This window comes from Pristiophorus japonicus, chromosome 3, assembly GCF_044704955.1.
Source record: "Pristiophorus japonicus isolate sPriJap1 chromosome 3, sPriJap1.hap1, whole genome shotgun sequence".
Lineage (NCBI taxonomy): Eukaryota > Metazoa > Chordata > Chondrichthyes > Pristiophoridae > Pristiophorus > Pristiophorus japonicus.
In genome coordinates this window covers 105624069-105637926 of record NC_091979.1, presented here as the reverse complement: position 1 = coordinate 105637926, position 13858 = coordinate 105624069, and the positions used below count along the sequence as shown (strand labels likewise).

The 13858-nt window shown below is 46.2% G+C and overlaps 1 protein-coding gene across 4 annotated transcripts in view; it reads left to right on the top strand.

Annotated features, from left to right (window-relative positions):
• mylka (myosin, light chain kinase a) overlaps positions 1 to 13858 on the top strand; it is a 579206-nt gene that overhangs the window by 351883 nt on the left and 213465 nt on the right. For all 4 annotated transcript variants that reach the window (XM_070875645.1, XM_070875646.1, XM_070875644.1 and 1 more), the window contains one exon: positions 10449 to 10601. In XM_070875645.1, the coding sequence (XP_070731746.1) occupies positions 10449 to 10601 (153 nt within the window). The remainder of the gene's footprint in view (positions 1 to 10448; positions 10602 to 13858) is intronic.

The following is a 13858-nucleotide window of genomic DNA, read 5'->3' as shown; positions in this document are numbered from 1 at the left end:
CACGCCCCCTGACTTACTGCCTGACGCTAACAATGACAGCTTTAGCTGTTGAGTTTCAGTCAGGAGCCGGCTGGAGGAGCGCTATTTAAAGGTGCCATCTTTAGAAAAGAATTTTGGTGGCCATTACTGTTTGCAGCTTACTAACACATAGGCAGACTGGCTGTTTGACAGATTTGAGCGATTTTCAGTTGAAGAAGTATTCTGGCTCTTAAACATTCTTGTCTTTCATTGATGGCAGATTTGAAAGGACAACAATTATATTGTTTTATGGGGGCTGTGTTGGCACTCGACCTCCTGCTCCAACCTCACAGTCGAAGGCATTTTAGGCAGGGAGAAAGGCACGGGATAGACAGAGAGATAGACAGGGAGAATGACAGCAAAATGTGGCCAGAGGGAGGGGGCCCAACAGGAGACCTTGCGTTCCCAGGGTATTCCGGCAGTATTTGTCCGACATGAATTTCTCTGAGGAACAGTGTGTTCGAAGGTTGCGCGTCAGCAAAGACGTGATTACAGAGCTCTGCCATCTGCTGCCACCAGACCGCGAGCCTAAGGCCAGGGTGAGGACGGGTCTCTCAGTGGCAGTCAAGGTCACCATCACGCTCAATTTCTAAGCCAATGGATCCTTCCGGTGTGCAACAGGAGACGTCTCCAACATCTCCCAGTTTGCCGTCTATTGCTCCATCCGCGAGGTCACAGATGCACTGTACAGAAGGAGGAGGGACTACATTTCCTTCCCCATGACCAGAGAGAAGCAACTCAAATGTGCATGTGGCTTTAGCAGGATAGCGGACTTCCCCATGGTGCGGGGCGCCATTGACTGCACCTACATCCACGGTCAATGCTCGCTGTCCTGGCAGCAGCCACAATGCATTCAGTCTGCGCCAGCTCTGTTCCAGCCACGATATCAAGCTCACAGCTGGCCGGTAGGAGACCAGGGCTATCCGCTCTCCACCTGGTTCATGACTCCCCTCCACAACCCCAACACTGCTGCCCAGTACTTCGATAATGAGAGCCGTGCCACCACAAGGAACATCAGTGAGCAGACCATCGGAGTGCTCAAGCAACGGTTCCGCTCGGGAGGAGTCCTCCAGTACTCAGCTGAGCAGGTGTTCCGATTCGTCGTAGTCTGCTGCATGCTGCACAAATTGGCCGTCATGAGGGTGCAGGTATTGCCACTAGGCATAGCCACATCAGGAGGAGGAGGAAGAGGAAGAGGAGGAACAGGAGCAACAACACCAGCGATGGAGGAGGCAGGTAAACAATCGCAATTCTCCAAGTGAGGTCCACAACTGTCTCATCAGATTTTGGTTCCACTGAATTCCATTCCACTTCATAGAAACATAGAAAATAGGTGCAGGAGTAGGCCATTCGGCCCTTCGAGCCTGCACTGCCATTCAATAAGACCATGGCTGATCATTCCTTCAGTACCCCTTTCCTGCTTTCTCTCCATACCCCTTGATCCCCTTAACCATAAGGGCCATATCTAACTCCCTCTTGAATATATCCAATGAACTGGCATCAACAATTCTCTACTGCAGGGAATTCCACAGGTCAACAACTCTCTGAGTGAAGAAGTTTCTCCTCATCTCAGTCCTAAATAGACTACCCCTTATCCTACTATGTGTCCTGGTTCTGGACTTCCCCAACATCGAGAACATTCTTCCCGCATCTAATCTGTCCAGTCCCATCAGAATCTTATATGTTTCTATGAGATCCCCTGTCATCCTTCTCAATGCCAGTGAATAAAGGCCCAGTTGAGCCAGTCTCTCCTCATATGATAGCCCAGCCATCCTTGGAATCAGTCTGGTGAACCTTCGCTGCAAACTTGTTGATGGTGGCACAGCCCGCAGACTTGTTGATGGTCATGGAAGCGTTTGAAAATGATAAATCACCTGTCACGGCCCGCCAGATTAGGACTTGGACCAGCCAAGATCCTCTGCTGTCCCTAGTAAAAAACTGTGTACTGCATGGGAGCTGGGCCAGCATCCCCGTTGTAATGCAAGAGCCAATCAAGCCATTCCAGAGGTGAAAGGATGAGCTGTCCATTCAGGCAGACTGCCTGTTGTGGGGTAACCGCGTAGTGCTACCCAAAAAGGGCAGGGAGACATTCATCTCGGATCTCCACAACACACACCCGGGTATAGTAATGATGAAAGCGATAGCCAGATCCCACGTGTGGTGGCCCGGTATTGACTCTGATTTAGAGTCCTGTGTACGGCAATGCAGCGTGTGTGCTCAGTTGAGCAACGCGCCCAGAGAGGCACCACTAAGTTTGTGATCCTGGCCCTCCAGACCATGGTCGAGGATCCATGTCGACTGTGCGGGCCCATTTCTCGGTAAAATGTTCCTGGTGGTGGTGGATGCTTTTTCAAAATGGATTGAATGTGAAATCATGTCGGGAAGCACCACCACCACCACCATTGAAAGGCTGAGGGCCATGTTTGCCACCCACGGCTTGCCTGACATACTGGTCAGTGACAACGGGCCATGTTTCACCAGTGCTGAATTTAAAGAATTCATGACCCACAATGGGATCAAACATGTCACCTCGGCCCCGTTTAAACCAGCCTCCAATGGGCAGGCAGAGCGGGCAGTACAAACAATCAAACAGAGCCTTAAACGAGTCACAGAAGGCTCACTCCAAACCCACCTGTCCCGAGTACTGCTCAGCTACCGCACGAGACCCCACTCGCTCACAGGGGTGCCCCCGGCTGAGCTACTCATGAAAAGGACACTTAAAACCAGACTCTCGCTGGTTCACCCCAACCTGCATGATCAGGTAGAGAGCAGGCGGCAGCAACAAAATGTAAACGATGGTCGCGCCACTGTGTCACGGGAAATTGATCTGAATGACCCTGTGTATGTGCTAAACTATGAACATGGTCCCAAGTGGATCGCGGGCACGGTGATAGCTAAAGAAGGGAGTAGGTTGTTTATAGTTAAACTAGACAATGGACAAATTTGCAGAAAACACCTGGACCAAACGAGGCTGCGGTTCACAGACTACCCTGAACAACTCACAGCAGACACCACCTTTTGAGAGCCCACAACACACACCCAAAGGATCAATGACACCACGCCGGACCAGGAAATCGAACCCATCACGCTTAACAGCCCAGGAAGGCCAGGCTCACCCAGCAGCCCTGCAGGGCCAACAACACGCCAGCCCAGTGAGGGCACATCCAACACATCAGAAAAGATATTTGTACCGAGGCAGTCCACCAGGGAAAGAAAGACTCCCGACCGCCTTACCTTGTAAATAGTTTTCACTTTGACTTTGGCAGGGGAGTGATTTGTATCTGTAAAGTATGCACTCCCATATTCCGCCACCACGGAGTGCATTCCCTAAAGTCCCAAGGGATCCCAGCATCCCTTGGGAGCACTGTATATAAGCTGGCCCCGAAGGCCTGTTCCTCACTCTGGATTGTCTTAATAAAGAACGAGGTCACTGTTACTTTAACCTCCCTGTGTGCAGTCTCATCTGTGTTAGGAACACAATACTTAGCATCCCCACCACTCTGATGGAGCACAGATTGGTGGCCTGCTGTGACACCACAAGATCCCCGGTGGATTGTGGTGGATCCAGGGTGATGGTAGCAGTAAGAGCATGCGTGGCATCCAGCTGAGACTGCATGAGAGCAGTCTGAGATTTGATGCCACCAACCATCGCCTGCATTACAGCATCAAGATGTTATGCTGCAACGGAAGCTGCCACATTGCCCATGAAACGCGTCATGATGTCTGGATCTGCACGGTCTCTCTGGGAGTTCACCATCGTCTGCACACTGACAATGCTGGGCTCCATTGTGTGTGCAGAGCTCTGCAATGCTGGAGGTGGACTCCTCCATGCTCGATACCATAGCGGAAAGTGCTCTCGGGCATCCTTGCCATTGCACCTATCATGTCGGAGTGCATGGCAATCACCCTTCTTGTGAATGCTTCCCCATCGAGGTCCTCAACCGAGTCTTGTGCAGCAGAACACGCGAGTGAACTCTCCCTCCAGAGAGCTGGAGCCCGAGTTACCCTTTCCCCTTGATTGTGCTGCAGCCCGTTAGGCCCCGGTGCATCACGTGGTACAGACCCTTAAGCTAAGCTAACCTTGAAGGACTGCGTAGTGCCAGTCTGTGAGGTGGTGCCTGCCGGTGAGAGATGCAATGACGCAGTGTTTGGGTCCTCCTCCTTCTCTTCTCCCTCCTCAATGTGATGGGGGGGCTCAGGTATAGGTTGCACATCTGTTTGCTGATTATCTGAAAGCATAAATGGCACAAGACTCACGTTAAGGTGAGAGCAGGGGGGCAGGAATGGAACAAGGAAGAGAGAAACTATCAGGAGCTGGAAAGTGATAAAGCCTTCTAGTGTGATGGAGAAGTGGGATGAGAAAAGGAGAGGGGATATAGATAGTCTTGTTGCCCCCAGCGGGTTTAATGTCTCCGCCGGCCACAGCGTCCACTACCTGCAGGCCAATGAGCTACAGCACTCGCTCCTCCAGGTCACTGAGCTCCTGCAGTTGAGGTTCACCCCCGTCAGTCCTCTGCTGCTCCCTCCTATTATGTGCCATCTTGGCCTGCAAAAGAAAGGAACTTGTGTGAGTAAGAGTCCAGCTATGTGTCTGGGAGATATGCCTGCCATGGTTGAATAGGTGTGAATGTAGGCAAGGTGTGAGATGAGGATGTGAGATTGAGTAGCTGCATATGTTTGGTGGGTGAGTGGTGGAGGAGTGGTGCTTTGCTCAGTGTGCACAGATAGAGGTTCAGAGGCTGGTATGTAGGAGGTGTGGAAGCAGGTACTCACCTTGACCACCCGACTGAGGTCGTTGAACTTCTTGCGACACTGTCAGGGTTCGAGCAGCAACAGTGCTGGCCAACACTTCCTCGGCCACTTCTCTCCACATGGCCCTGAAGACCTGTGGCGATGGCCTCCTTCTCCACTGCCCCCACCAAGAGTGCTTTGCTTTTGCTTCGATACACACAACAGGATAATTCAAGGTCAGGCTAGGCAGGATCCCAGCTATATAAATAAGGTTTTGCTTGGCTGGAATCTGAAAGCCAGATACTGCTCACACCAGTAACTGCAATGTATTGTATCCTTAGTTAAATCCATGTGACCTGCTTCAACAGATAGACATTTTCTAAAATTGGATCATGAAAAGGTTCAGTTCACTATTAAGAGAAGCATTAACAGACACTAAAACTCAGAAAATATCTTGAATGTTGTATCAAATAATAAATCATTTTTGTCTACTGATCATGAGATAAATTACATAGTGGTTGCTATCACTTAGGCTTGTTCCCTCTATCTATGGCCAGATTTTCCTGTGAGCAATGAAGGAACGACTTTCGCTGTTCACCTCGCGTACAATTGCCCACAGACTTTTAGCAGGCTTGTAAGTGGAGATTTCTAGTAATGTGCCATCTGATCCAGTGCGGCGTCATCTACAGGTGATCTGTGATCAGGCAAAGCAGCACAGAAGCTTCTGAACCAATCAGATTGAAGAATCCTCACTAAGATACACAGACAGCAAAGCAGTAGGTAAAAAACAGGAAATATAAACTACATTTAAATCATTATACAGGATGCTAAATAAAGATAGGGACATACACATGGGATTAAGAGAAAGACATAAAAGAGCAAAACAGAAAAACAAAAAAATCTGCAAAATTATTTTCTTCGGAAGGAATGAGCCGCCACACTTATCAAATTAACTCTTCAGGGCCAGAGAGTTTGTTGAGCAGTAATTATCATTTACTACGCCATTAAAAACTCAGTAAGTCCTGATTGAACAAGGCCTAACTTTTCCATCGGTTTTTAGAGTGAGAATAGTGGGTAATTAGCCCAAGTTTACACCATGACAGTATGTGCAGATTCCATCGGCGAAGACTGCAACAGCACACCCTGTGGAAGAGCTGAGTACCATTGTCAGCAAGTTCCAGATTTCTGCATTTAATTGTGTATGTGCGGATGCTGTCAGTTTTACCCAGCCTCACCTTTATTAGTACTGCAAAATTCGTGCCTTTTATGCTAATATAAATATATCTGTTCCATTCTCTTCAAAAACCTTCCTTTCCTATAGTGTAGTTGCACTTTTTGTGGAACACGTCCTGTGCAGTTTTTAAGTTTACTCCTCACTCTCAGCAACATGAAATTATTCTAACACTTAGTTTGTCCTATCACCTTTATTTGTCTCAAAGCAGTCTGATTTTTCTCCATTACAGTGATAAACTGCAAAGGCTGAGCATTTCACCCATGCACAGTTCTGAACTGACATTTACTTTCAAAAATAACTTTTAAATTTGTTTTAGTTTGACCTGCTGTATAGTTCCTTAAATTCCTTTGCTTTAGGCACCACCAGGAAGCTTTTCCTGTTAGTTCAGGTCACGTGAAACTATTCTTAACAATAGAGCCTGCCAAAAGTAAATTGGACAGTTCCGTTATTCAGCTCAAGAATATTTTTGAAGTTCATGGCAATTCATCTACTTGAATGGCGTGGTTGAACTCTTACAGGGCAGGCCGACATTACATATAGCAGATGGCCTTTTTAATCCGATACAAACAAGAATATAAAACTGGATTACAACCACACAACAAAATTGCTGTGAGCTTGAGCTATGAGTGATCATTTTAAAGATGGTGGAGGAGGTTAAAATTTAACTTTGGCAAGGGTGCAAAATGAGTAGTAGCAGGAGTCAATCGAGAATCGGGAAAATCGGGAAACAAAGGAAGAATCTAGACAGTATTTATTACCTGGATAACATTTAGGTTTGGGCTGATAAGTGGCAAGTAACATTCATGCCACACAATTGTCAGGTAACGACTATCTCCAACAAGCGAGGGTTTAACCACCACCCTTTGACATTCAAAGGCATTCCCATCACTGAATCCCCCAACACCAACATCCTGGGGGTCAGCATTGACCAGAAACATAACTGGACCAGCCACATAAATACTGCGGGAACAAGAGCAAATCAGAGGCTGGGTATTTTGCGGTGTGTGTCTCACCGCCTGACTTTCCACCATCTACAAGGCACAAGACAGGAGCGTGATGGAATACTCGCTACTTGCCTGGAAGAGTGCAGCTCTAACAACACTCCAGAAGCCCGACATCATCCTGCTTGATTAGCACCCCATCCACCACCTTAAACATTCATTCCCTGCATCCTTGGAGATGGAGCACGCGGTGTCCACCGGTACGCTCGCGGCCTTCCGCGAGAGGTGGGCACCTGAGGGACTGGAGTGCATCATCACGCCCGGCAACCAAATTTTAATTTGATTTTACGTTTTTTAAGTTTAATTTGTCTTAATTGCCGGTGCTTTTAGTGTCCCCCTTCCCTTTTATAGGGGGCACTGGGGAAAATTGTGATTTTAGTGCCAAAAAAAAAAAAAAAAAAAAGGGGGGGGGGGGAAAAAAAGGGCCTTGTAAATGTCTGGAGTGTCACCCAGGTCGGGTGGCACCGTTTTATGTTTTGCAGGTAAACTCAAAAGAGTTTCATTCCCTGCACCACTGGCGCACTGTGGCTGCAGTGTGTACCATCTACAAAATGCACTGCAGCAACTTGCCAAGGCTTCTTTGGCAATATCCCCCAAACCCGCGACCTCTACCACTTGAAGGACAAGGGCAGCAGGCACATGGGAACACCATCACCTGCAAGTTCCTCTCCCAAGTTACACACCATTCTGACTTGGAAATATATCACCGTTCCTTCATCATCGCTGGATCAAAATCCTGGAACTCACTCCCCAACAGCACTGTGCGAGTACCTTCACCACACGGACTGCAGCTCAAGGACATGTGACAGATGTGGCGCATAAATGAAGACGTAACACACAATGAAGGTCTTGCTATTATTGAGCAGCCTGATCATTTCATGACCTCACAAGTACAGCTAAGCTGCTGCATGAATGGGAGGCCCGATGCCTCATCCCACATTTAAACCACTCAGTGAGTCACCTGCTGAACACAGACTAGGTGAGGCTGGAGGGGAGCTAAGCAGAAGTCTGAGATCTGAAGGCATTGGGAACAAGTGTTTTAAACGTGGTGAGGTAGGTCATGAGGCGAACCAGTGCTGGAATTTTAGAAATCCTGTGATCCAAACTGAGAGACCATGTGAGCTTGTAAGATGTGAGATGGCTAGGTATGTAGTGACTGCTGATGTAGACAGATTGATTCATTACCGTCACTTAATCAGCTTGAGTGGGGCACATGTTAGGGGGGTGAAGACACTGGCTTCTAGCTCACAATAATATATGGCAACCTGGTGAGGAACAACCGTTCTGTGAAGGGCAAAGTTGCCCACATTTTGGGGCTACAAAGGAGCACAGAAGTACCGAGGGGTCCATGTACAGAAATCTCTAATAGCTAGTGGACAGTTATAAAAAAATAATTAAAAAAGCTATCGAATGTTGGCTTTTATCTTTATCTGGAATACAAAAGGGATTGTCTATGGATTTTATTGATATGGATTTCCAGAAGGCATTTGATAAGGTTCCACATAAGAGGCTGCTAACAAAAATGGGAGCATATAGAACTGGAAGCAATCTATTGACACGGAGAGGGAATTTCTTAGGAGGTAGGATAACGGGTAGGGATAATGGGTATGTACTCCAAGTAGCAGAATGTGACAAATGGTGTCCCCCAGAGACCTGTACTGGACCCTCAGCTTTTTACTATATTTCATCATCATAGGCAGTCCCTCGAATCGAGGATGACTTGCTTCCACGCCAAAAAAAGAATGAGTTCACAGATGTTTCAATGAAGGACCTAATATTCCTGGTCCTGAACTACATCCTGAAGGGTGGAAGATGCCTGTGCGTGAAATGTTTTAACTTGTGGTGACTGTTGCACACCAGCCACCACACGGGCTTGACAGAGCTAGGTCTTGGTTCTGTGGCAAGGATTACCCAAGACAACTGGAGACCTGTATATATTTATAAATGACATGAATGAAGGAATAGAAAGCCCTGTATCCAAGTTTGCTGACAACACTAAGTTAGATGGCACAGTAAATTGTGTGAATTATTAGGATAGGTTGCATAGACTAGGCTTGTATTCCCTTCAGTATAGAAGATTAAGGGGTGATATAATTGAGGTGTTTAAAATGATTAAAGGATTTGATAGGGTAGATAAACACTGCATTATCTGTAGATAATGTCAGGAAGCATTTCTTCACACAAAGGGTGGTGGAAATCTGGAACTCTTTTCCCCCAAAACCGCTGAGGCTATGACAATTAAACATTTCAAAACTGAAAGTGATAGATATTTGTTAGGCAAAGGTATTAAAGATTATGGAACCAAGCTGGGTAAATGGAGTTAAGATACAGATCAGCCATGATCTAATTGAATGGTGGAACAGGCTCAAGGGGCTGAATGGCCTACTCCTCTTCCTATGTTCCTGTCTGTGGCTAGAGATTGGCTGGAATATTTTGATTATGCAGGGTTGTGGATGTGTAGCAAGGCCGGCATTTATTACCCATCCTTAATTGCCCTTGAGAAAGTGGTGGTGAGCCGCCTTCTTGAACCACTGCAGTCCTTGTGGTGAAGGTACTCCTACAGTGCTGTTGGAGAAAGAGTTCCAGGATTTTAACCCAGCGACAATGAAGGAGTGGTGATATATTTCCGAGTCAGGATGGTGTGTAACTTGGAGAGGAACTTGGAGGTGATGGTGTTCCCATGCGCCTGCTGCTCTTGTCCTTCTAGATGGTAGAGATCGTTAGTTTTGGAGGTGCCATCGCAGAAGCCTTGGCGAGTTACTGCAGTGAATCATGTAGATGGTACACACTGCAGCCATGGTGCGTCGGTGGTGGAGGACGTGAATGTTTAAGGGTTAGATGGGGTGTCAATCAATCGGGCTGCTTTGTCCTGCATGGTGTCGAGCTTCTTGAGTGTTGTTGGAACTGCACTGATCCAGACAAGTGGAGAGTATTCGATCACACTCCTGACTTGTGCCTTGTAGATGGTGGAAAGGCCATGCCGTCCAATGTTTTAACAGGGAACATCGTAAACATTCAAACATTGCAGAGGGGATTATAGACAAGCTGCTCAGGAAAGAGATCAAAATGATGCAGCATAGGCCAGTCTCATTAGTCCGACGCAGAAAGCTACAGATAATACAGACTGAAAGTGGCTGGAAGAAGTTCAGCTTAACAATGCCCAAGGGCTTAGTGGGAAACCTCCCCCTCCCCTTGCAAACAATTTAACAAGGCACCATATCCTGAGAGAGTTAAATAACCAGAAGAACATTTGTGTCGGAGAAGCAAATTTTCAGGGCTACGGGAAAAGGGCGGGGGAGCGGGAATAGCTGAGGTGCTCTTGCAGAAAGCTGGCATAGGCTCAATGGGCCGAATGGCCTTCTTCCATGTTGTAACCATTCTATGATTCTATGAAAACAGCTTTATGGTGTTGCTTGAGAATGATGTATTTTACAGTGCCACATTTCTCTCTGTTTAATCCACAGATATACCCATTCAGTATGCTCACAGCACATTTGAAAATTATGTCGCAAAATTATCCATACAAGATGCTTTGCCAGAAGATGATGCTATTTATACCTGTGTAGCAGAGAACAAATTTGGAAGGGTATCTTGCTGTGCCAAAGTGACGGTAAAAGGTAAGACAATCTTTAAAAATCCACGTGCTAAAAGATGTGTTCAAGATGATAATCTTATGAACTGACTTTGCCTGGGCATTCCACATGAGAGTAGTTAGACCATCCTCCTATTATTCAAATGTTTCCATTATTTCAGCTTAGCTCAAATATTGGTCCTGAATTTTCTGGAGCAGGGCATCTTGCTGCATGCCCCGTTGGTTACACTTTTTCCCTCACACTTTAGCTGGAAAAATGTTTGCCTTGCAACTTTCTGGAAGTGCGAGCTGATAACAGTGTATCAGAGACCTTGGTGAACGATGGAACCAATAGTCTATCTCCTTAACCAATGAGATTTAAGGATAGCAAAAGAAACAACCATGGAGAAGGAAATAGGGTGAATTAGACTCAAAAGAGGTACGGAAAGAGGGGGAAAGAAACATTGGATTAAGAGAGAGAGAAAAAAGCAACAGAAAGGATAAGCAAGAAAAAAATTTAAGTTTATCATTTTAAAAATCACTCAGAACTATTTACTATCTGAGAATGAGACTGCACAGTTCCCTTCCTGGGCTGGAGAGGTGGAGTGGCATGACATGAACATAAATCTAAGCATTAAAAAGTTACTTATGCTTTTAAGTATCAACCCTAACTTTCTGCAGCAAGTTTAATTGGCAATTAATGTGCAAATGCAACATTGTCTTGAAACTCACGGGGAGGTTGACGGTAAGCTGCTGTTTTTGGGAGGCTAACAAATCGTCCAGCAACTTGTGGAGATTTGCAATTTACGGGGTATCTCTTCCTCGCCACAAGCTGCTGGATGATTTACACATTAATAATGTTGTGTGCATTAAACTCGCCATTCTTTTAGCAATAAATTCTGGGTTAAACATTGAGGGGCCAAAATCAGTTTCTAACGCCACCTGTTAACACCGGAGAGGGGCGGCTAATGGGCGGCTAAGGATCTACCGCTGGCGGGAATCGGGTTCCTCGGCTCATGGGAAATTTAGTTGGGCAGTGGGGGCATGCCAAGTGGCGTGCCAAGTGCCAAGTATCGCTGCGCGCTCTGCCGGCATCCACGTGGTGGCGTCATTAAGCGTGCAACGTCTCTTGACACCCCAGCTGCGAATGGTATGGTGGCCTTACCGGCAGACGTTTGTACAGCTGGAAAAGTTGTCAGGACATTGGGGGTCCCGGGGCAGTGACATCCAGAGATCAAGGTAAGTTGTTATCTTTAATTTTTTTCAGCATTTATGTATTAGTAACACCAGCGGGAAAGTGTGGGTGTGGGTCAGATAAATTTTCGGAATTTATTTTTTCATTTTTCCAACTTGCCTACCGTCGGGAAATTCAGTCGGCCTCCTGAGCTACCTCTCTGTTGGTGCCCGAGGAGGAGTGTGCAATGCCACTTTTAGCGCTGCTCTCTCCTCTTTGCATGGCAAAACTGAATTTGGCAGTTTGAGGCGGTGATTGTCGGCTGGCATTAAAATCCCCACTCAGCCGGTATCACCGCCTCAAAAATGGTGATACCGAATTTTGACCCCTGAACATTTTGTATAGTTTATTTTTGCAAGCAAATCAAACTTTGAATAAAAATTGTACCACTGTCCACCTTGGGCTCCTCAGTTGCTTGCATTGAGAGAGGAGAGAGGTAACTCATTCCCAGCCAATACAACCCTGAATTAATCATAATTGGCTGTTAATGTATGATTGTTTTTGATTTTCCTTTTGGGGAAAAGTCTAATTTTGATTGGCATTTCTGCAAGATATGATCAAGAAAGGTCAGAAACTTAATCCATAAGGAATAACAAGGAATAAAATACATTCTACGACTGCAAGGTACAATATAATGCTGTTGACTGGAGTACTCTACTGACTGGCCATTTCGTTGTTATATACATTTGTTGCAGCCTTTCTCTTATTCTTCCTTGTTTACACATTAATCTAAACGTATAAATATTTGCAGAAGTACTTGCATTGCAGCAGTAGCTCGTACAAAGTTAGCTTACTTCCAGACTTACCAAACGCTATATTTAGAATTGTTTGTATGCTTTGACTTAGTTGCAAAGCTCACTGACTTAACATGCACCTCCACACAAACTTTCAAAAACACATCCCACTAATTGAGGTCAGAGCTGTAAACATTTTTATAGTGTAGATGAAAAACCACCTTATTTATCATTCTAAATCCTCTTTTTAAAGCTTATTTATAGCTGTGGTTTTCTGGCAACTTGATTCCACTTCAGATCTCGACAAAGGGTTCTCAGAATACCAGCACTTTCCCACACAACGCTTCTATCATTTCCTTTTATGTAGCCATTCTGTGTGTCCAGGTACTCCTTTATTACTCCTCATAGCCCACTAATTTATAACTCAGTCCACATCCTAAAACATGCACCAAAATAATTAGATTTAATAATGAGTCATGAGCCAGATTTAGTTAATAGCCTAACAGTGCGTGAACATTTATCTAAAAACGATGATTATATGATCAAGTTCAATGTTGTGTTTGAAAGGGAGAAACGCAAAACAGCGACTAAGATTCTAGTTTTAGGGTAAGGCCGATTTCAACACGGTGAGACAGAAACTCTTCATGGTAAACTGGACAAATCTGTTACTGGGTAAATTGGCAGAAGATCAGAGGGAGATGTTCAAAAAAGGATGTGATACAGAACTAGTTTATACCCCTAAAGAGCAAAAGCTGTACATGCCAAAAAAACAGCCATGGATGACAAAAGAGGTAAGGGACAACATAAAACTAAAAGAAAAAGCATATAAAAATAGCACCGATCCTGGCGACTGGAAGAGAGACAAAAAACAACAAAAGGTGACAAAACAGATTGTAAGAGCTACAAAAAGGGAGTACAAAAAGAAACTAGAGGACTAGAATACAAAGGGATAGAAGTTACGCTACAGCTTTACAAAGCCCTGGTTATACTAGACTGGGGGCTCAATTTCCCCAACTCCTTTTTTTGGCGCATTTACCCTAAATGCGGCGACTTTGCGCGCTGGAAACGGCGCCGAAAAAAAGTGGCCCCATCCTGCCCGCTCTGCCGAGTCTCTGGCATCCCAGCGTGGCGTACATAGTGCAGTGGGGGCGGAGCAACAGCTCAGCGCAGAAAACGCTGCCGACAGCTGCGCGCATGCGCAATGGAGTCTGCGCGCACGCTCTTCGCCCTCCCAGTGTGTCCTGCAGGCTGTGAGCAGGACCCGATGCTCACAGCCCCTATCCCCGGCGGATTGGCCTCCCGCACCGGCTGGCTGGCCCGCTGACTTCCCAGGCC